Source organism: Rhinopithecus roxellana, chromosome 9 (genome assembly GCF_007565055.1).
Source record: "Rhinopithecus roxellana isolate Shanxi Qingling chromosome 9, ASM756505v1, whole genome shotgun sequence".
Taxonomy (NCBI): domain Eukaryota; kingdom Metazoa; phylum Chordata; class Mammalia; order Primates; family Cercopithecidae; genus Rhinopithecus; species Rhinopithecus roxellana.
In genome coordinates this window covers 106,607,235-106,631,725 of record NC_044557.1, presented here as the reverse complement: position 1 = coordinate 106,631,725, position 24,491 = coordinate 106,607,235, and the positions used below count along the sequence as shown (strand labels likewise).

The window sequence follows — 24,491 nt, the reverse complement described above, 5'->3', positions numbered from 1 at the left end:
AGCCCAAAGGTATTAGGAAGTCACCCAAAGAAAACACAGTAAATGGCATGAGGAGAAATACAACTATAGTGTCTGACTCCAGAATCCAAGTTCCAAACAACTGTTCTATGGCCTCCATGAGAAAGAATTCCTGTACTTGTTTAACAGGTTCTCCTAAAGAATCGAAACAATGTCCATCAAACTGCTAATGTATATTACCTACCAAGTATATTTTAGGATGAGTCTATTCAGGTCAATTTGCAGCTTCAATTTTCTACTTTTTCTTTCCACTCCGTTTTTACCTTTGATTTTTTAATATTTCCAGAAGTCAAAAATGTAGGACGGGCACAGTGGCTCATGCCTGTATTCCTAGCACTTTGGGAGGCTGAGACGGGCAATCATTTGAGCCCAGGAATTGAAGACAAGCCTGGGCAACACAGTGAAATTCCATCTCTACAAAATATCAAAATAGCCAGGTGTGGTGATGCACGCCTGTAGTCCCAACTACTCAGGAGGCTGAGATGAGAGGATTGCTTGAGCCTGGAAAGGTTAAAGCTGCAGTGAGCAGTGATTGTGCCACTGCACTCCAGGCAACAGAGCAAGACCCTATCTCAAAAAAAAAGAAAAAATGTAGTTAGCTATTATTGTTTGGACTGGACTTGATTTTGACTAGTCTCTTAAATTCCTGGTCTTCAGTCTGGGTGTGGTGGTTCACACCTGTAATCCCAGCACTTTGGGAAGCTGAGGCAGGCGAATCACGAGGTCAGGAGTTTGAGACCAGCCTGGCCAACATGGTGAAACCTCATCTCTACTAAAAATACGAAAAATTAGCTGGGAGTGGTGGTGGGCACCTGTAATCTCAGCTACTCAGGAGGCTGAGTCAGGAGAATCGCTTGATCTGGGAGGCTGAGATTGCAGTGAGCCAAGATCATGCCAGTGCACTCTAGCCAGGGTGACAGTGTAAGACTCCGTATTTAAAAAAAAAAAAAGAAAAAAAAAATTTAGTTTTCATTGTGGGATCCTTTGGAGTTTTACTGACAGCAGAACAATATTATTAATGGTATATTAGCATTATGGAGACCCTGTCTTTCAGGGAGTGATTGGTTTCTACAGATTTATTAATTTCACTTGCTTTGGATAAAAGAATACAGTATTGTAATTTCTCTTCCACAGATGGAAAAATTGAGGCCTAGGGACTGAACATAACATAACTGAACATTCCCCTGTTCTGTCGCAGGGGAATCTGAGCCACGTTGCTAGAAGCTATGTCTTCTGACAGCTTGACTTCCTGTCTAAGCAGCTTCGTGGCTTCTGAGTCAAGCATAGTTTCTTAACACAATATGGGCTTCAAATAGATAGAAAGTGTTTGTTTCCTAAGCTTTTGATCTTATGTCTCTAGACTTGAATTTGGGATGCTATCTGGGTTGTGTTTAGCAACAAATAACAGAAAGTGCAGTAAAGATAGTTTAAGCAGTGAGGTTTCTCTGCCTCCTGAAGTGAGATGCCCCTAGGTCTAGAATCCCAGGCTGACACTGAGACTCCCGACATAGGTGCTGTCCATCTGTCTCTCTCCTGTTCTTAGTGTACACCAGGCCTAATGTCTGCACTCTGGGCAGGAAGAACAGGGAATGACAAAGAGTTAAGAGCAGAGAGGTGTTGCCTAGCAAGACTTTGCTTTTTTATTTGGGAAGGGTAGTCTGTCCCAGGGATTTCATCCTACATCTCATGGGCCAGAACTATGTCACATGGCAACCCCAGGGTGGAAGGCAGTTGGTGACTCATATGGTTTTGGCTGGGCACACTACTGCCCTGAGCAAAATTCTTAAGGAAGAAGAAAGAGAGATTGGGTTTGAATAAGCAGCTGGCACTGTCAGCCACAAGGACAAATTGTCTTTTTCATTAAATAACTAAGCAAACTTCCTTATGAAACATACGCTTTTAAGGAACAGCTTTCTTCCTGTGTCCACACAAAGAGTTCCTTATAGCTCTAAGCTAGATTTAAAAGCAGATGGGTATACCAATGTTAATGTCTCAGTTTCAGCAAATGTACCATGGTTTTGTTAACATTTGGGGGTGCTGGATGAAGGGTGTAAGGGAACTATCTGTACTATCTTTGCAGCCTTTCTTCCTTTCTTCCTTTCTTCCTTTCTTGCCTTCTTCCCTCCTTCCCTCCTTCCGTCCTTCCCTCCTTCCCTCCTTCCCTCCTTCCCTCCTTTCTTTCTTCTCTTCTCTTCTCTTCTCTCTCTCTCTCTCTCTCGCTCTTTGTTTCTTTCTCTTTCTTTCTTTCTTCGTTTTTTTTTTTTTGTTTTTTTTTTTAAGCTGGAGTCTTTCTGTGTCTCCCAGGCTGGAGTGCAGTGGTGCAATTTTGACTTACTGCAGCCAAGTAGCTGGGATTACAGATGTGCAGCACCACACCCAGCTAATTTTTGTATTTATTTACTTATTTTTTTGAGATGGAGTCTCACACTGTCACCCAGGCTGGAGTGCAGTGGTGTCATCTTGGCTCACTGCAACCTCTACCTTCCAGGTTCAAGTGATTCTCCTGCTTAGCCTGTTGAGTAGCTGGGATTACAGGTGCCTGCCACCATGCTTAGCTAATTTTTGTATTTTTAGCAGAGACAGGCTTCACCATATTGGCCAGGCTGGTCTCGAACTCCTGACCTCAAGTAATCTGCTTGCCTCGGCCTCCAAAAGTTTTGGGATTACAGGCGTGAGCCACTGTGCCTGGCCTTCTTTGTAGCTTTTCTATAAATCTAAAGTTATTCTAAAATGTAAAGTTTATTTTTTTAAAAAGTAAGTGGGTGTTTTTTTCTGCATCGTCTCTCTTTTTTAAAGCTATGAACGATATAGAAAATATATAAAGACCATTTAAAAAATAAAAGACTATGTCTTGCCACTGCTATCTTCCTTTTCTGAACTTCAGCTTCTTCCTCCTTTGAGGGTCTGTTGACATACTGACTTTATCTCTTCAGTCTCAAAAGCAGCACCTGATAAATGACTGTGCGGTAAAGCACCAGCAGGTTAATATGGTAACTTTCCTGGGAATACTAAGAAAATGCCATGCAGGAGTGAGCCTATGGGAAGACACTTTCACATCCTGGGGTTCCTGGGAAGGGATTTTTTTTTTTTTTTTTTTTTTTGAGACGGAGTCTCACTCTGTCGCCCGGGCTGGAGTGCAGTGGCTGGATCTCAGCTCACTGCAAGCTCCGCCTCCCGGGTTTATGCCATTCTCCTGCCTCAGCCTCCCGGGTAGCTGGGACTACAGGTGCCCGCCACCTCGCCCGGCTAGTTTTTTTGTATTTTTTAGTAGAGATGGGGTTTCACCATGTTAGCCAGGATGGTCTCGATCTCCTGACCTCGTGATCCGCCCGTCTCGGCCTCCCAAAGTGCTGGGATCACAGGCTTTTATTTCAGTATCCCCAGTGTCTGTTCCCTGAGACCACCTAGAGTTACTTCTAGACCCTGCTATAAAAATAAGGTCTGAAAATGCTTCTACCTTGGAAAGATATCCTTTTGGCCCTGACACCCTGGGCCCTTGCATGGAAGCACACATGGCTAATATTTATGGAATCCTTCTATGGACCAGGGACGCTACTAGGCCTTTTATTTTACTTTTACATTTTATTTTAAATTTTTGTTATACTTTAAGTTCTGGGATACATGTGCAGAATGTGCAACTTTGTTACACAGGTATACAGGTGCCATGGTGGTTTGCTGCACCCATCAACCCATCATCTACATTAGATATTTCTCCTAATGTTATGCCTCCCTAGCCCCCCACCCCCAACAGGCCCCAGTATGTGATGTTCCCCTCCCTGTGTCCATGTGTTTTCGTTGTTCAACTCCCACTTATGGGTGAGAACATGCAGTGTTTGGTTTTCTGTTCCTGTGTTAGTTTGCTGAGAATGATGGTTTTCAGTTTCATCCATGTCCATGCAAAGGACATCAACTCATCCTTTTTTATGGCTGCATAGTATTCCATGGTGTATATGTGCCACATTTTCTTTATTCAGTCTATTGTTGATGGATATTTGGGTTGGTTCCAAGTCTTTGCTATTGTGAATAGTGCTGCAATAAACATATGTGTGTACGTGTCTTTATAGTAGAATGATTTACAATCCTTTGGGTATATACCTAGTAATGGGATTGCTGGGTCAAATGGTATTTCTGGTTCTAGATCCTTGAGGAATTGCCACACTGTCTTCTGCAATGATTGAACTAATTTACACTCCCACCAACAGTATAGAAGCGTTCCTGGGCCGGGCATGGTGGCTCATGCCTATATTCCCAGCACTTTGGGAGGCCAAGGCAGTTGGATCACGAGGTCAGGAGTTTGAGACCAGCCTGGCCTACATAGTGAAACCCCATCTCTACTAAAAATACAAAAAATTAGCTGGGCGTAGTGGCAGGTGCCCGTAATCTCAGCTACTTGGGAGGCTGAGGCAGGAGAATTGCTTGGACCCAGGAGGCAGAGGTTACAGTGAGCCAAGATCATGCCATTGCACTCCAGCCCGGCAACAGTGCGAGACTCTGTCTCAAAAGGAAAAGCGTTCCTATTTTTCCACATCCTCTCCAGCATCTATTGTTTCTCAACTTTTTAGTGATCACCATTCTAACTGGCATGAGATGGTATCTCATGGTTTTGATTTGAGTTTCTCTAATGACTGGTGATGATGAACTTTTTTTTTCATGTTCATTGGCCGCATAAATGTCTTCTTTTGAGAAGTGTCTGTTCATATCTCTCACCTACTTTTTGATGGGATTGTTTTTTCTTGTAAATTAGTTTAAGTTCCTTGTAGATTCTAGATATTAGTCCTTTGTCTAGATTGCAAAAATGTTCTCCCATTCTGTAGGTTGCCTCCTCACTCTGATGATAGTTTCTTTTGCTGTGCAGAAGCTCTTTAGTTTAATTAGATCCCATTTGTTAATTTTGGCTTTTGTTGCCATTGCTTTTGGTGTTTTAGTCATGAAGTCTTTACCCGTGCCTATGTCCTGAATGGTCTCTAAGAACTTGCTTTATGAATCTCAGTTCTCCTGTATTGGGTGTATATATATTTAGGACAGTTAGCTCTTCTTGTTGCATTGATCCCCTCATCATTATGTAATGCCCTTCTTCGTCTTTTTTGATCTTTGTTGGTTTAAAGTCTGTTTTATCAGAGACTAGGATTGCAAACCCTGCCCTTTTTTTTTTTTTTTTTTTTTTTTTGCTTTCCATTTGCTTGGTAAATATTCCTCCGTCCCTTTATTTTGAGGCTATGTGTGTCTTTGCACATGAGATGCATCTCCTGAATACAGCACATCGATGGGTCTTGACTCTTTATCCAATTTGCTAGTCTGTGTCTTTTAATTGGGACATTTAGCCTGTTTACATTTAAGGTTAATATTGTTATTTGTGAATTTGATCCTGTCATTATGATGCTAGCTGGTTAATTTGCCAGTTGATTCAGTTTCTTCATAGTGTTGATGGTCTTTACAATTCAGTATGTTTTGCAGTGGCTGGTACCAGTTGTTCCATTCCATATTTAGTGCTTCCTTCAGGAGCTCTTGTAAGGCAGGCCTGGTGGTGACAAAATCCCTCAGCATTTGCTTGTCTGTAAAGAATTCTATTTCTCCTTCACTTATGAAGTGTAGATTGGCCTGGATATGAAATTCTGGGTTGAAAATTATTTTCTTTAAGAATGTTGAATTTTGGCCCCCACTCTCTTCTGGCTTGTAGAGTTTCTACTGAGAGATCTGCTCTTAGTCTGATAGGCTTCTTTTTGTGGGTAAACCGACCTTCCTCTCTGGCACCCTTAATATTTTTTCCTCCATTTCAGCCTTGGTGAATCTGATGATTATGTGTCTTGGGGTTGCTGTTCTTGAGGAGTATCTTTGTGGTGTTCTCTGTGTTTCCTGAATTTGAATGTTGGCCTCTCTTGCTAGGTTGGGGAAGTTCTGCTTGATAATATCCTGAAGAGTGTTTTCCAACTTGGTTCCATTCTCCCTGTCACTTTCAGGTACACCAATCAAACATAGGTTTGATCTTTTCACATAGTCCCATATTTCTTGGAGGCTTTGTTCCATTTCATTCTTTTTTTCTCTAATCTTGTCTTCACACTTTATTTCATTAAGTTGATCTTCAATCTCTGATATCCTTTCTTCTGCTTGATTGATTCAGCTATTGATACTTGTATATGCTTCACAAAGTTCTCATGCTGTGACTTTTCAGCATTATCAGGTTATATATATTCTTCTCTAAACTGGTTATTCTAGTGAGCAATTCCTTTAGCATTTCTTCAAGGTTCTTAGCTTCTTGCATTGGGTCAGAACATGCTCCTTTAGCTCAGAGGAGTTTGTTATTATCTACCTTCTGAAGCCTACTTCTGCCAATTTGTCATACTCATTCTCTGTCCAGTTTTGTTCCCTTGCTGGCGAGGAGTTGTGATCCTTTGGAGGCGAAGGGACGTTCTGGTTTTTGGAATTTTCAGTCTTTTTGTGCTGGTTTTTCCTCATCTTCATGGATTTATCTATCTTTGGTCTTTGATGTTGGTGACCTTCGGATAGAGTTTTTGTGTGGATGTCCTTTTTGTTGACATTGATGCTATTCCTCTCTGTTAGTTTTCCTTCTAAGTCAGGCCCCTTTGCTGCAGCTCTTCTGGAGTTTGCTGGAGGTCTACTCCAGACCCTGTTTGCCTGGCTATCACCAGTGGAGGCTGCAGAACAGCAAAGGTTGCTGCCTGTTCTTTCCACTGGAAGCTTTGTCCCAGAGGGGCACCTGCCAGATGCCAACCAGAGCTCTCCTATATGAGATGCCTGTCGACCTCTGCTGGGAGATGTCTCCCAGTCAGGAGGTATGGGGTTCAGGGACCCACTTGAGGAGGCAATCTGTCCCTTAGCAGAGCTGAAGCACTGTGCTGGAAGATCCACTGCTCTCTTCAGAGCCGGCAGGCAGGAATGTTTAAGTCTGCTGAAGCTGCACCCATAGCCGCCCCTTCCCCCAGGTGCTCTGTCCCAGGGAGAAGGGAGTTTTATCTATAAGCCCCTGACTGGGGCTGCTGCCTGGGCAACAGAGCAAGACTCCATCTCAAAAAAATATTTATAAAATAAAATTTAGAGCTGGGCAAGATGGACGAACAGGAACAGCTCTGGTCTGCAGCTCCCAGTGAGATCAACACAGAAGGTGGGTGATTTCTGCATTTCCAACTGAGGTACCCAGTTCATCTCATTGGGACTGGTTAGACAGTGGGTGTAGCCCATGGAGGGCAAGCAGAAGCAAAATGGGATATCGCCTCACCCAGGAAGCACAAGGGGTCAGGGAACTCCCTTCATCAGAGATGCCCTGCCCAGAGTGGAGGAATCTAGAGCTCTCTAGATTCTCATATAGGAATCTAGAGAGGCAGCTTGGCTACAATGGCTTTGTGCAGCTGTGGTGGGCTCTGCCCAGTTCGAACTTCCTGGTGGCCTTGTTTACACTGTGAGGGGAAAAACTGCCTACTCAAGCCTCAGTAATGGTGGACACCCTTCCCTCCACCAAGCTCGAGTGTCCCAGGTTGACCTCTGACTGCTGTGCTGGCAGCGAGAATTTCAAACCAGTAGATCTTAGCTTACTGGGCTCCACTGGGTTGGGAACTGCTGAGCTAGACCACTTGGCTCCCTGGCTTCAGCCCCCTTTCCAGGGGAGTGAACAGTTCTGTCTCGCTGGTGTTCCAGGTGCCACTGGGGTATGAATAAAAAACTCCTGCCACTAGCTCAGTGCCTGCCCAAACGGCTGCCCAGTTTTGTGCTTGAAACCCAGGGCCCTGGTGGTGTAGGCACACTAAAGAATCTCCTGGTCTGCGGGTTGCAAAGACCGTGGGAAAAGCATTGTATCTGGGCTAGAATGCACTGTTCCTCATGGCAGAGTCCCTTATAGCTTCCCTTGGCTAAGGAAGGGAGTTCCCTGACCCCTTGTGCTTCCTGGGTGAGGCAATATCCCATTCTGCTTCTGCTTGCCTTCCATGGGCTATACCCACTGTCTAACCAGTCCCAATGAGATGAACCAGGTACCTCAGTTGGAAATGCAGAAATCACCCACCTTCTGTGTTGATCTCTCTGGGAGCTGCAGACCAGAACTGTTTCTGTTCGGCCATCTTGCCCAGGTCTAAATTTTATTTTATAAATATTTTTTTGAGATGGAGTCTTGCTCTGTTGCCCAGGCTGGAGTGTAGTGGTGTGATCTTGGTTCACTGCAACCCCTGCCTCCTGGGTTCAAGTGAATCTCCTGCCTCAGCCTCCCGAGTAGCTGGGATTACAGGTGTATACCACCATGCCTGGCTAATTTTTGTATTTTTAGTAGAGATGGGGTTTCACCATTTTGGACAGGTTGGTCTTGAATTCCTGACCTCAAGCGAACCGCTTGCCTTGGGTCCCCAAAGTGCTAAGATTACAGGCGTGAACCACTGTGTCCGGTCTACTAGACCTTTTACATATGTTGTTTCATTGTTCCTCCAATTCATTTTATAGATGAAGAAAACTAAAATTCAGAGCAGTTAAGTAATTAAGTAAATAGTGAAACTGGGATTCAACCCTGGGCTATCTGAGGTCAGAGCAATGTTTTCTGTGCTATAGCTATATCCTTTTTTTTTTTTTTTTTCCAATAGAGATGGGGTTTTACCATGTTGCCCAGGCTAGTCTCAAACTCCTGGGCTCAAGTAATCTGCCTGCCTTGGATTCCCAAAGTGCTAGGATTATAGATATGAGCCATTGTGCCTGGCTGCCACATTCTTTTGGTAAGCAATTCCAAAGTAATCAGCATTTTATGGTAGTGAATATTTGTTTTTAAATTATTTTAAATAAATAGAGACAAAGTCTCACTGTGTTGCTCAGGTTAGTGTCAAACTCATGGGCTTAAGTGACCCTCCCGTCTTGGCCTCCTAAAGTGTGAGGATTACAGGCAGGAGCCACGGTGCCGGGCCATTGGTAAAGAATTTTATGGAAAACATTTCCAGCCAAATTACCTCTGTAACCTAGAAACAGGAATAAATGTGGGCAAAGCAGACTCCACGCTCCTGTGTTTGCAAGCTTGTCTGCCTCCTTGTTTATCATGATCACACCTTGGAATGGGAGACAGTCTAGTGTGGAGGTTCGGGGTGAGGCCCTGGAGTGAGTCTGTGACCACTTCTCTCTTGCATCTTCTTATTAGTGACTCTGAGACACTCAGGCAAGTTTGCCTTGTCTAAGTCCCAGTTTCCTTATCTGTAAAATGGGAATCATAATATAGGAATATAATAACTCTCTCATAGTACTGTTGTAAGAAGTAAATGATATAAACCTGTAATGTGCTTGGCACAGGGCCGTGCACAGACTATCTATCATTCAGTAGATGATAGCTGATAATTATCTTATTTTTATCATCTGCATTCTCATTATTGGATGCCTGGGTGGGCAGAGCTTAATGTATTTGATGACCTCATCCATTGCTGGTCTTAAACGGTATCTTATACATACTCTCTGCTGTTACGTACTTGTTAAGTAAATCAACACTGAAATACTTTGATCGGGCCTTTGGGTTTGTGGCAACAATTTCAAAAGATCTAGAACACAGTTACAGATTTCTTTTGTTGAATTTTCTGTCTGAGATATTCCATTTGCCAGACGAAATAATTTTGTTTTTAGACTTCTCTGCACTTACAGTACAATCTAGTCTCTGATAAACAAGATTATCTCTGAAAATCCTACCTTTTGTTCTGCATGTTATCACTAACAGTAGAGGTTCTTTCTAGTCTTTGGAATGTACCCAGCTGTTATTTAATGATACATACAGAAGAATAAAACATAGGTTGACTTTCCATCTGTTTATTGCCTTTACATTTCTGGCAGTAAGACACAGAAGCTGCAGCACTCAGACAATCACAGTGTCATGTTTCGTTTTCTATCTTTACTAAAGTTACTCTGAATCCTTTTACCTCTTTTCCATCCTCTTGCCTCTCTTCAATCAATTAAATAAGTGTAAGTGGGTTATAACTTTGTGAATGTGAAATGTTTTGTTTCAGTAATATCAGTTAATAGGATTTTACGCTCTACAATCGATTTCCTGCTTTCATGTCCTCTTCTTAATGTTGTGAGTGCTAAGGAAGTCATTATTTTAGTCCTCTGACTCACTGTTGTTACTGCCTTTTGGAGAGTTTTGTATCCCAAGCAGCTAGCACCATCTTTTTGGAGTAGGCACTTAAAAACAATTGCTTAATGTTTTTGATTCAAGGACTTTTGTTGCTTTAGGAAATAGGGCTCCTTCAACTACTGCTTCCTTTTAGGATGGCTTGAGATGCTTGAGATGGCCTTAAGTACAGCTCAGGTTCCTTCCTTCCTTCCTTCCTTCCTTCCTTCCTTCCTTCCTTCCTTCCTTCCTTCCTTCCTTCCTCCCTCCCTCCCTCCCTCCCTCCCTCCCTCCCTCTCCCTCCCTCCCTCCCTCCCTTCCTTTCCTTTCCTTTCCTTTCTTTTTTAAAACATATTTTATTCTTAGTTTGGGGGTACATGCGAAGGTTTGTTATGAAAGTAAACACGTGTCACGGGGGTTATTGTACATGTTATTTCATCACCCCAGTATTAAGCCCAGTGCCCAATAGTTATCTTTTCTTCTCCTCTCTTCCTCCCACCTTACCCCCTCATGTAGGCCCCAGCGCCTGGTCTTTTTTTTTTTTTTTTTTGAAACAGAGTCTTGCACTGTTGCCCAGGCTGGAGTGCAGTGGCACAATCTTGGCTCACTGCAACCTCCACCTCCTGGATTCAAGTGATTCTTGTGCTTCAGCCTCCTGAGTAGCTGGGATTACAGGTGTGTGCCACCACACCTGGCTAATTTTTTTCTATTTTTAATAGAGACGGGGTTTTGCTGAGTTGGCCAGGCTGGTCTCGAACTCCTGGCCTCAAGTGATCTGCCTGCCTTAGCCTCCCAAAGTGATGAGAGTACAGGCATGAGCTACCACGCTCAGCTCCTTCTTTGCATTCATAAGTTTTTATCATTTAGCTCCCACTTATAAGTGAGAACATGAGGTGTTTGGTTTTCTGTTCCTGCATAAATGTACTAAATTTAATAGCCTCCAGTCAGATTTTCTTTTTCTTTTTTCTTTTTTTTTTTTTTGAGACGGAGTCTCGCTCTGTCGCCCAGGCTGGAGTGCAGTGGCGCGATCTCGGCTCACTGCAAGCTCCGCCTCCCGGGTTTATGCCATTCTCCTGCCTCAGCCTCCCGAGGAGCTGGGACTACAGGCGCCCGCCACCTCACCCAGCTAGTTTTTTGTATTTTTTTAGTAGAGACGGGGTTTCACCGTGTTAGCCAGGAAGGTCTCGATCTCCTGACCTCGTGATCCGCCCGTCTCGGCCTCCCAAAGTGCTGGGATTACAGGCTTGAGCCACCGCGCCCGGCCCAGATTTTCTTTAAAAAAAAAAAAAAAAACTTTAACTTTTCTATTGTAACTAATTCTTAATTAAGGTTTTTCTACAAATGCGTAATTAAAAAGCGTGTTATCAATATTTCCTCAGTCTTGACCATTTTTAAATTATGAAGCATACTGAATGACATCAGATGCTTCGACTCTGTAGGACTGCGATCTAGCAGAACCCAGAAGACAAAATACTGCAAATCTATCCCTGGATGTGTGAAAGAAGTTAAAGCTTATGTCTTGCTTCTTCTCAGAGAAAACACCAAATGGCGGATGACGCAGGTGCAGCGGTGGGGCCCGGAGGCCCTGGTGGCCCTGGGATGGGGAACCGCGGTGGCTTCCGCGGAGGTTTCGGCAGTGGCATCCGGGGCCAGGGTCGCGGCCATGGACGGGGTCGGGGCCGAGGCCGCGGAGCTCATGGAGGCAAGGCCGAGGATAAGGAGTGGATGCCCTTCACCAAGCTGGGCCGCTTGGTCAAGGACATGAAGATCAAGTCCCTGGAGGAGATCTACCTCTTCTCTCTGCCCATTAAGGTATCTGAGATCATTGACTTTTTCTTGGGGGCCTCTCTCAAAGATGAGGTTTTGAAGATTATGCCGGTGCAGAAGCAGACCCGTGCTGGCCAGCGCACCAGGTTCAAGGCGTTTGTTGCTATCGAGGACTACAATGGCCACGTCGGCCTGGTTGTTAAGTGCTCCAAGGAGGTGGCCACCGCCATCCGTGGGGCCATCATCCTGGCCAAACTCTCCATTGTCCCGGTGCGCAGAGGCTACTGGGGGAACAAGATCGGCAAGCCCCACACCCTCCCTTGCAAGGTGACAGGCCGCTGCGGCTCTGTGCTGGTGCGCCTCATCCCTGCACCCAGGGGCACTGGCATCGTCTCAGCGCCTGTGCCCAAGAAGCTGCTCATGATGGCTGGTATTGATGACTGCTACACCTCAGCCCGGGGCTGCACTGCCACCCTGGGCAACTTCGCCAAGGCCACCTTTGATGCCATCTCTAAGACCTACAGCTACCTGACCCCTGACCTCTGGAAGGAGACTGTGTTTACCAAGTCTCCCTATCAGGAATTCACTGACCACCTTGTCAAGACCCACACCAGAGTCTCCGTGCAGCAGACCCAGGCTCCAGCTGTGGCTACAACATAGGCTTTTTATACAAGAAAAATAAAGTGAATTAAGCCTGTTACTAAAAATAATAATAATAATAATAATAATAATAAAATAAAAGCTTATGTCTTGCTGGCAGGGAAATCACAGCACTTTTGTATGCAGAATTAACTCACCTTCTAGAAACACCAAGTCTGAGGAATAGGTCAACCATCCGTTTATCCTTGCAGTTTATCAGGGATCTTGAGCAATGTCTATCAGGGCTAGGTGACTTTTTTAGGAAAAGATACAGAGATCAGTAGTAGCTAAGAAAATAAGAGGAAAAGGAGTGAATGGTTGGATAGAGTACCATCCCTGGTGACCAAAAAAAATGATCCCTCACAGGAGCCCCACCCACCCTTGTGCACTTGGTGAAGCAGCGAGCCGGGCAGCTAGTGAGGGTCTTCTGTCTTCAAGGTGATCTTGATGACCTTTGTAACTTTGACACTGGTGTGCAGTTAGCCCCACCTTGCTGACCTTCTTCGTCCTCAGTAGGATAATCATCATCTTTAATCCCTCTCTAAGTCTGATTTCAGTCTATTAAGTTGTTTATGTGACCATAAGTCGAAGACCACATTTAAAAAATGTTTGATGATGTGCCATCCAGGGCACAGTTGGTGTCTGCGCATTCCCTGTATGCTGCTATCATAGTGTTGGATTCAGTTCACGTTTCATGGTGCCTGTTGTGTTATATCATTTACGAGCAAGCATTTCAAGGATGAATGAAAGTATGTGACCTTCCTCCTTCCAACTAGATAAGTAGACTAAATTTTTTTGTTTTTGTTTTTGAGACAGAGTCTCACTCTGTGCCCAGGCTGGAGTGCAGTGGCATGATCTCAATTCACTGCAACCTCCACTTCCTGGGTTCAAGTGATTCTCATGCCTCAGCCTATCAAGTAGCTGGAATTACAGGTATGCGCCACCATGCCTGGCTAATTTTTATGTTTTTACTAGAGGCAGGGATTCACCATGTTGGCCAGGCTGGTCTCGAGCTCCTGACCTCAGGTGATCCACCCGCCTCAAGGCCTCCCAAAGTGCTGAGATTACAGGCATGAGCCACCATGCCCAGCTAAAATATTTTTATATTCAGTAGAACTTGTAGAATTCAAGATGATACATTTTTATATTCATCCTCGGACTACATGCATGAGTTGAATGGAAGTCAGTTTTCCCCCTTTTAAGTAATCAGCTTCTATTATTTCTTTGCCTGCTAAAATCATCCTAATAATATACAAGGGAGGAAAATGTAGTCACATTATCCACAAAAAGAAGAATATACCTGTACCATGTCACTTTATTATTTTGGTAAACTACATGACGTTTCCCTCATGATTTCTGCAGTTAAGCATAACAGTGTATAGGGATCTGTTTTTCTTTAGAAGCACTTTGAGTGCTTCTAAAGTCCCAGCTTTCCTAAACAATGAGATCCTCTCGCAAATATATGGCTCTAGCTTTCTGGCTATGTCTGCTTTTCTTCCTAGTTTAAATCCCATTTAATACAAAGCCAAGCTAAGCCCCTAGAGAATTCTATCAAAGCAAAAGGGAAGGCTTGGAAAGTCCCAGAAATTATAAATTGGATGAGTACCCAATTGTCAGTTTTCACTTACAACTGTTGTTAAGATCACAACTGGAATATTAGATATTTAATGTAGATGTTGATCACTGTCTCTTTGAATTGTTGTCCTGTTTACAGATAAATAGTCCCACAGAGCAAAGAATGAAATGAAATGTATCAAATGGTATATATTACATTTACTATAATACGGAGGTCCTGTATATCACTGGGGTCTGAGAACTGTAGAATTGGAACAAATGTAAGACAGGCACAAACAAACTGTTTCCCATGCTTTTTCCTCCTTGTCTTTACTTTTTTCCCCATATCATGGATTATTGTTTTCTGTGTTTAACAAAAAGTAAGTTGTTTGTGTAGCAAGGATTTTTATATTCAATATGGAGAATTACATGTTAATATGTAGAAAAAATCAGGCTGAGGCCGGGTGTGGTGGCTCACACCTGTAATCCTAGCACTTTGGGAGACTGAGGCAGGTAGGTCACCTGAGGTCAGGGGTTCGAGACCAGCCTGGCCAACATGGTGAAACCCCATCTCTACTAAAAATACAAAAATTAGCAGGGCATGGGGGCATGCACCTGTAATCCCGGCTATTCGGGAGGTTGACGCAGGAGAATTGCTTGAACCCAGGAGGTGGAGGTTGCAGTGAGCTGAGATCGCATCATTGCACTCCAGCCTGGGCAACAGAGCAAAGACTCCATCTCAAAAAAAAAAAAAGAAAAAGGAAAAGAAAAAATCAGGCTGGGCGTGGTGGCTCATGCCTGTAATCCCAGCTACTTGGGAGGCAGAAGCAGGGCAATCACTTGAACCCTGGAGGCAGAAGTTGCAGTGAGCCAAGATTGCACCACTCTGGATGACAGAGTGAGACTGCCTCAAAAAAAAAAAAAAAAAAAAAAGTGTACAAAAAACATCAACTTTTCTCTCTCTGGAATATAAACTCTATGTCATTTAGCTGTTGTTAATTCTTGAACCTCTACTTATATAATTTATGACTATAAAAATGATCTTTGACTTTCATAATCTAGTTACTGTCCAGACTTTACTGTGTCTTAATGCACTGCTTTATTTTTTGCTTTTTGTCAACTTCTGAAGTTTGAATATCTTCAAGTGGCGTACTCACTAAGCTTTAGCTGGATATCTGGTCATGATTTCCTGTGTTTTTCACAGGTGGAAAGGTAACAAACTGCTCAGAGAAGGGCAATGTGTTCTTTAAAGAAAGTTAGCCCAGGTGCAGTGGCTTACGCCTGTAATGCCAGCACTTTGGGAGACTGAGGTGGGCAGATCACGAGGTCAGGAGTTTAAGACCAGCCTGGCCAGCATGGTGAAACCCCATCTCTACTAAAAATACAAAAAATTAGCTGGACATGGTGGTGCAAGCCTGTAGTCTCAGCTACTTGGGAGGCTGAGGCAGGAGAATTGCTTGAACTCAGCAGGTGGAGCTTGGTACCATTGCACTTCAGCCTGGGCAACAGAGTGAGACTCTGTCTCAAAAAAAAAAAAAAAAAAAAAAAAAAAAAAAAAAAAAAAAGAATGAAAAAAGAAAGTTAGAAGAATTAGAATTTCAGAATAAGTGGTAAATTTAAAAAAAGAAAAAAAATAAAAGCAGAAAAGATAGAGGAAATGAGTTCTCCATAGGAACTTAAATGAGCAAAGTGTGAAGTCAGTCTTTAGAAGTCTAAAATGAAGAATGCTTACAACACTATATGTCAGATGCCATGCCACGTCTCTTACATAAATTATCTCATTTTTCCTTCGCACAGAATATATGCAAAAAATTGAGTAAGTTGCCCAAATACTCAGATAGTAAATGTGGCACAGCTAGGATTGAAACTGAAGACATCTGGCTCTAAAACTTGTGCTTTTCGTTGTGTGGTAAATTTTCTAAAAGTAGACCAGGCACTGTGGCTCATGCCTGTAATCCCAGCACTTTGGGAGGCTGAGGCAAGTGGATCACTTGAGGTCAGGAGTTCGAGACCAGCCTGGCCAATGTGGTGAAACCCTGTCTCCACTAAAAATACAAAAATTAGCCAGGCATGGTGGCAGGTGCCTATAATCCCAGCTACTCGGGGGACTGAGGCAGGAGAGTTGCTTGAACCCAGGAGGTGGAGGTTGCAGTGGGCCAAGATCACGCCGCTGCACTCCAGCCTGGATGACAGAGCGAGGCTCCTCAGTCTCAAAAAAAAAAAAAAAAAAAAAAGAAAAGAAAGAGAAAGAAATTTCTAAAAGTTATTCAGCATAAAAATTATCAATAAAGTTCCAACTTAATTGCTTTGTTCTTGTGTGAAATGATGTCTCTTTTAGCAGGCTTTGGCATTGGTGAGCATAAAGAGATGAGCAGATGAAGGTGTCATATTTCAATCACAATGTTAAGATCAGTAGCTGGGATGGAGTATGATACTTAGTAGGTGCTCAGTTTGTCAAATAAATGAATGGATGTCATGTGTGATTTATTGATGCCATAATATGGCTGTCTACCTGCACTCCTTCAGCTTTTGAAGTTGTGATTATATATATTAAACCTAAAACTTTACTCACACAAAAAGCAAATGTATGAAACTCAATGTGTTTTTTTTTTTTTTTTTTGAGACGGAGTCTCACTCTGTCGCCCAGGCTGGAGTGCAGTGGCCGGATCTCAGCTCACTGCAAGCTCCGCCTCCCGGGTTTATGCCATTCTCCTGCCTCAGCCTCCCGAGTAGCTGGCACTACAGGTGCCCGCCACCTCGCCTGGCTAGTTTTTTGTATTTTTTTTAGTAGAGACGGGGTTTCACCTTGTTAGCCAGGATGGTCTCGATCTCCTGACCTCGTGATCCGCCCGTCTCAGCCTCCCAAAGTGCTGGGATTACAGGCTTGAGCCACCGTGCCTGGCCGAAACTCAATGTTTATATCATTAAACTGTTTATATCATTAAACTTTTAATGAGAGACAGAAAAAAGGCAAAATATTAATAACTTATTGGCAATGATGCAAGTGATACATACAATTGTCACTTTTGTAAGCTGAGAGGAGAACTCGACTCCATCTGTGTCAGTCACATATCTAGGTGAATAAACACATGACAACCTTCATTTCAGGGAGGGTGGCTGCTCCTGAGACACCCAGATCCAAATCCATCCTTGAAAATCGAGGTGGGGCATTAAATATTATGTCCCATAAAATTGAATTCTACTAGGCCAAATGGCAGCATATCGTCAACAGATGATGATAACAGTAAAAAAAAACCACAGTGGTTGTAAAATAATAAAGGTATAATTTATTGAGTGCTTACAATATATTTGGCATTATGCTGAACACTTATAGTTGACTATCTCATCTGACCCTCACGTTACCTGATTTCATTATGTTTGAGGTCACCTATTCTATTGGGGAAAGAATGTGATGAGGAAGGACTATTTAAAGTTAACTTTTGTATTTGATCTTAGATAGAATGTTTGCCCGGTTGGTTATAGGTGGTATAGAGGTGGGGAGATATAAGATGGAGACTGGGTGTAAATTAAACACTGGGTCAATAATTAAAGCTGGAGGAGAGACATAATTAGGTCAGCAGTCAAAGTTCTATTTCATTTAAAAACACTTTTAAAGTACTTTGAAGTCTGTTATACTTTTTTTTTTTTGGATTTAGAATGCTTTCCTGGATTTACTTATACAGAGGCAATATTTTATGTAATTCACTGTGCCAAGAGAAAACAGTAGGTCTTAATAAATGTCTACAGAGCTATATATTTGCAGGTCATAATTTTAAGAAACTTGCCAAAGTCAACTTGAGGATTTTTTAAAAATCTCAACAAACTCAGAAGGTTGCCAGAAATGAATAACTTACCTACAAAATTTTATTACAGCATTACTGAGTATAGTGATGTAGTAAATTTACGTAAAAATTTGACTATCTTCAAGAGGGCCACATTGGTAGCTATCATATCAAAGTGTGATTGGCTTATTTTTTGGTCCAGGTTGCATTAGGTGAGCCTCTCCTGAATCCAAGGATGGTTTGTTTATTTATGATTTTATTTTATTTTATATTTTATTTTTTGAGACAGAGTCTCACTATGTTTCCCAAGCTGGCCTTGAATGCCTGGCCTCAAGTGATCCTCCCATTTCAACCTCCCAAAGTGCAGGGATTACATGCACGAGCATTCGTTGATGACTGATTGGTTGATTGAGACAGGATCTCACTCTGTTGCCCAGGCTGGAGTGTAGTGGTGTGATCACAGCTAACTGCAGCCTCAACCTCCTGGGATCAAGCGATTCTCCTACCTCAGCCTCCTGAGTAGCTGAGACTATAGGCATGCACCACCATGCCTGGCTAATATTTTAATTTCATTTTATTTTTAGAGACAGAATGTGTTGCCCAGGCTAATCTTGAACTCCTGGCCTCATGCTGTCCTCCCACCTTGGCCTCCCAATGTGCTGGCATTACAGGTGTGAGCCACCACACCTGTCCAGATTATTTATTAAGAACATGTAGAAATATCACTGAATTAACTATATTTGTCTTTGAGGCCAACATATTTCATTTGGCCAAAGTGAGTATCACCATTTAAAAATTGTGGAAAGCCGTATGAATTATTAGATTAAATGCTGGCACTGGTGCTGTCTTAGTAGGGACCCATGTTGTAACACTTGATATTTATGTGAACAGAAGAATTGTTCATTAACATATGTGGATAATAAATATAGTTACAATCCTAGATTGCATTTGTTGATATTGACCTAGAGAGGATGTGATGCTGTTTGTGAAATAGCAAAAGAGACTGTTGAACCAGTTGGCATGATTGATAAAGGTGTTAATATGATTCTTAATGGGTTTTTATTATCTAGATTCTTTTCCTAGTGGTTTATAATATTTTGAATTTTACAATCCAAAAAAAAGTTGCCAGGATTGAATTTTTTGTTTAACTTCTGTTTTTACCATTTTTTTCTAAAACATTGGGAAAGAAAAGTACCTGGTATATAGTTAACCTAACTCAATACATGGTAGTTGAATAAATAGATGGATGATCAAACAACAACAAAAAAAGTGGAGTCTTGCTCTGTCACCCAGGCTGGAGTGCAATGAAGTGATCTTGGCTCACTGCAATCTCCGACTCCCAGGCTCAAGTGATCCTTCCATTTCAGCCTCTTGAGTAGCTGGGACTAAAGGCACGCTCCATGCCTGGCTAATTTTTGTATTTTTAGCAGAGGCTGGGTTTCAACTTCTTGGCCAGGCTAGTCTTGAACTCCTGACTTCAAGTGATTTGCCCGCCTCGGCCTCCCAAAGTGCTGGAATTACAGGCATGAGCCACCGCACCTGGCCTCATTGTGGGGTTTTAATGTGTATTTCCATATTGACTAATGAGATTGACCCTGTTTTCATGTGCTGATTAGATATTTGTGTGTCTTCTGTTTTTGTGTTCTCTATTCAAGTTTTTTGCTTCTGGCGGAAAGTTGCATGAGACATCTGCATGATGGTGACCAGTTTGCAGAGTTCCTGATGACTCTGCAGATGAATAGAAATGACCCAGGAACATGGCTTTTGGGGCCTGATGTACCACCTGCACTGTAGCTCCAAGAATCATGAACTCAAAGTGTAAAATTGAGGCGATAAATAAATCTCAATGGATTTCTAAGATATAAATCGTATAGAATTGAGTGTACCTTCAGACTGATAGTCATACATGAGCAGTTTTGTGGGACATGGTTTTGATTTTTATAATGATCTAGAGAAGGAATAGTTTCTCATAGAAGCAGTAAGAGCAGTGGTTTGGAACTTGAACTCTAGAATCAGATACTGTGTTATATTTCTACCTCTGCCATTTACTGTGTCTTTTTGGGGTAACTTCCTAAACCTTTGGACTTCAGTTTCCTCATCAAAAATAGGAAAAAAAAATAAGAAATAAAATAAGCTGGGTGCAGTGGCTCACGCCTGTAATCCCAGAGCTTTGGGAGGTTGACGTGGGCGGATCACCTGAGGTCAGGAGTTCGAAACCAGCCTGATCAGCATGGAGAAACCCCGTCTCTACTAAAAATACAAAATTAGCCAGGTCTGGTGGTACATGCCTGTAATCCCAGCAACTTGGGAGCCTGAGGCAGGAGAATTGCTTGAACCCGAGAGGTGGAGGTTGTGGAGAGCTGAGATTGTGCCATTGCACTCCAGCCTGGATAACAAGAGTGAAACTGTCTCAAAAAAAAAAAAAAAAAAAAAAGGAAATAAAATAATGGTACCTATATCCCAAGCTGTTGTGATAATTAAAGGAATTAGAACATATAAGACACTTACTTAAGGTCATGCTGGGTTTATAGGACGTGCTATATGAGGGCTAGCTCTTGTTATTACTAATTTCAAGTTGATACACTGGCATGATTATATCATTGTAAAGTGTGGATTTGGGCTGGGCACAGTGGTGTGTGTCTGTAGTCCTAGTTACTCGGGAGTTTGAGGCAGGAGGATTGCTTGAGCCCAAGAGTTTGAGGCTGCAGTGAGCTATGATCGTGCCACTGTACTCCAGCCTGGACAACAGAGTGAGTCTCTATCTCTAAATAAATTAGTAAATAAATAAAGTATAGATTTCCTTAGGGACTAAGTAGGCTTTATTATTGGATAACCATTTATTTATGTATTAAACATCAAACATAAATGGCAACAGACAGTATGATTCTACTTACATACTGTTCTCAAAGTGATAACATTATAGAGATGGAGAGCAAAGGTGGCTGCCAGGCATCAGGAACTCAGTGAAGGAGTCCATAGAGGGGAAACACAGGGAGAGAGCTCCTTTGTCATGTTGTCCTGGTGATTACAAAAATCTCTACATGTGATAAAACTGCATTGAACTATATGTGCTCATGCACACACATGCACACTCACACACACAAATGAGTGCATGTAAAAGCTGGTGACATCTGAATAAGGGCTGTAGACTGTACCGATGACAACATTCTGGTTTGATATTGTACTATAGTTATTTATGTAAGGGGTTACCATTGGGGAAATCTGGGTGAAGGGTACCCAGGAACTCTCTGTACTCTGTCGAATTTTTTGAACAGCTTTATTAAGATATAGTTCACATACCAAGCAATTCATTAAAGTGTACAATTGAGTGGTTCTTAGCATATTTACAGAGTTTTGCAATCATCACAACAGGCAATTTTAGAACATTTTCATCACCTCAAAAAGAAGTTGCATGCTGCAGCTAATACCCCTCCCAACCCAACCCCAAGGCCCCCCTCCAGCCCCTGGCAACCACCAGTATACTTCTGTCTCCAGAAATGTCCCTGTTTTGGACATTCCATATGAATGGAATCATACAGTGTGTGGTCTCTGTATTTTCTTTGCAACTCCCTGTAAGTCTATAATTATTTCAAAATAAGAAGTTATTTTGTTTTTTCTGAGACAGAGTCCTGCCCTGTTGCCCAGGCTGGAGTGCAATGGTACAATCTTGGCTCACTGCAATGTCTGCCTTCTGGGTTCAAGTGATTCTTATGCCTCAGTCTCCTGAGTAGCTGGCATTTACAGGTGCATGCCGCCACACCCGGCTAATTTTTGTATTTTTAGTAGAGATGGTGATTCACCATGTTGGGCAGGCTGGTGTCAAACTCCTGACCTCAAGTGATCCACCCATCTTGGCTTCCCAAAGTGCTGCGATTACAAGTGTGAGCCACAGCACCTGGCCTCAAAATAAAAAGTTTTTAAAAATGAATTGAGGGGGCAGGTGTGGTGGCTCACGCCTGTAATCCTAGCACTTTGGAAGGCTGAGGCAAGTGGATCACTTGAGGTTAGGAGTTCGAGACCAGCCTGGCCAACATGGTGCAACCCCATCTCTATGAAAAATACAAAAATTAGCCAGATGTGGTGACTAGGGCACCTGTAATACCAGATACTTGGGAGGCTGAGGCAGGAGAATCGCCTGAACCCAGGAGGCGGAGGTTGCAGTGAGCCGAGATCATGTCATTGCACTCCAGCCTGGGTGACAGAGCAAGACACCATCTCAAAAAAAAAAAAAAAAAAGAATCGAGTGTTGCTATGGGACAAGGTCTCTGCTGGGCTCTGGGGACACGTGAGTAAGTGAAGCTGTGATCACTGCCCCCAAAGAGCTTAGAGTTTAGAGGGAAAGACAGAGAAGGGGGCAGACAGTGAGGGTGCAGTGTTATCAGTGCTTTGGTGGAGGCAGCACAGGGGCCAGAAGAACACTAGGAAGAACAGAACTCAGATTGAAGGCAAGGTCAAACAAAGTTCCCCAGAAGAATTGGTTAGCAAAATTTTAAAGTGCATGCCATGTGGAAAGAACTTGGGACCATGGATGGATGGACAGCAGCTCATGTGGCATCTGTGGAAGAGAAGTCTTTCTTGAGACTTTTGCCCCTGTTGCCTGTGGTCCTTTGGCTGTAGTGCTCAGTGTCCAGGATGCCAGATAGTCCTAGATGCCAGATAGTCCTCATTGGCTGTTTTTTTTTTTTTTTTTTTCTCCCCAGTGTCCAACAAGCACCCATTTGTGGACAGCAATCTTCTCTACCAGTTTAGAATGAACTTCCGGCGGAGGCGAAGACTGATGGAGCTGCTCAATGAAAAGTCCCCCACCTCCCAGGAAACTCATGACAGTCCCTTCTGCCTGAGGAAGCAGAGCCATGACAATCGGAAATCTACCAGCTTTATGTCAGGTATGCTATCCCAGCGTTTATTGGAGCTCAAGTGTTTGTCTTTTGAGAAATAGTGGAGCCTTGACTCACCTTTGTGAAATTCTGTTCTCTATGAGAGAGTAGACTTTTTACTTATTCATGGCTGGGTGTGGTGACTCATGCCTGTAATCCCAGCACTTTGGGAGGCCAAGGCGGGTGGATCATGAGGCCAGGAGATCGAGATCATCCTGGCTAACACGGTGAAACCCTGTCTCTACTAAACATACAAGAAATTAGCCGGGCGTGGTGGCAGGTGCCTGTGGTCCCAGCTACTTGGGAGGCTGAGGCAGGAGAATGGCCTGAACCTGGGAGGCGGAGCTTGCAGTGAGCTGAGATCGCGCCACTGCACTCCAGCCTGGGCGAAAGAGTGAGACTCCATCTCAAAAAAAAGAATTTTTAGTTATTCATAACCAAGAAGTATGAAAAAAATTCTGAAACCCTAAGTTTTTCTTGCACAGCCAACTTAGATGCCAGGACTCTGTTTTATAACATTATGTATTTGAGTTATAGAAGCCTCTCATGCTCTCACTCATACCTTATTTATTTTTCATTTCAAACCATTCTTGCCTGGCATGGTGGCGCACACTTATAATCTCAGCTACTTGGGAGGCTGAGGTGGGAGAATCACTTAAGGTCAGGAGTTTGAGACTAGGCTGGGCTATTTAGCAAGACCTCGTCTGTCCAAAAAATTTAAAAATAAATAAATAAATACAAGTGTTTGTTTGTTTGGTTTTTTAGATGGAGTCTCACTCTGTTGCCCAGGCTAGAGTGCAGTGGTATGCTCTTGGCTCACCACAACTTCTGCCTCCCGGGTTCAAGCGATTCTCCTGCCTCAGCCTCCCAAGTAGCTGGGACTACAAGCATGCATCACCATGCCTGGCTAATTTTTGTATTTTTAGTAGAGACAGGGTTTCACTATGTTGATCAGGGTAGTCTTGAACTCCTGACCTCATGATCCTCCTACCTTGGCCTCCCGAAGTGCTAGGATTACAGGCATGAGCTACCATGCCCAGCCTTACAAGTAGTCTTTACATATCATTTAATTATTCAGTTTTGTGAATCACAACTTCAAAAAGCTATCCATTTCAAAGATGAATAAGAAGATTATTTCTGTGGGCATTTACACCGGTAACCACAAAAAAATGACTGGTTATCCACCCGTTATCAGTGGGTGACAGAGAACAAACAAGAACAATGCAAAGCTGATACAAGTCTCACAGAGCATAGCAGCCGGGGGTGTTACAGTTAAAGTCCGACAGTCTCAGATGTGCAGTTAGCTGTGATGGAAATGATGGTGATTGGATGTAAGGGTGACCTGGCTGTGACAGCTGTCCCTCCATTGATCGTGAGTGCTGATTCGGCTATCTGTCTGTCCACAAGGGTGTAAGAGGAAAACAAAAATGATGTGATTGGTGCTCACAAATGAGTGCATCCAGAAAATGTGAACTTGAAGTGTCCGTCTGTTTAAGAGGGTGAGGTGCTTAAAGGGGTATCTTGAACTGCCCTGAAAACTTGGTGTTACCTCGAGAAACTGGTTGGTTTAAGGTTTGAAACTACTGGGCTTAACCCAGCACAATATGAAAGTGTCATGACTTGGTTATAAACAGGAGATGACAGTGAGAGCACTTACAACTATATGTATTTTATTTATTTATTTATTTTATTTGTTTTATATTATTTTGCGATGGAGTTTCACTCTTGTTGCCCAGGCTGGAGTGCAATGGCGTGATCCTGGCTCACTGCAACCTCTGC

General features: G+C 43.0%; 1 protein-coding gene and 1 pseudogene across 1 annotated transcript in view; both read left to right on the top strand.

The window, feature by feature from the left end:
• Window positions 1-24,491, top strand: part of DEPTOR (DEP domain containing MTOR interacting protein) — a 195,829-nt gene that overhangs the window by 115,357 nt on the left and 55,981 nt on the right. The window contains exon 5 of the mRNA XM_030937918.1: window positions 22,536-22,721. Within this exon, the coding sequence (XP_030793778.1) occupies window positions 22,536-22,721 (186 nt within the window). The remainder of the gene's footprint in view (window positions 1-22,535; window positions 22,722-24,491) is intronic.
• Window positions 11,639-12,520, top strand: LOC115899671 (annotated as a pseudogene).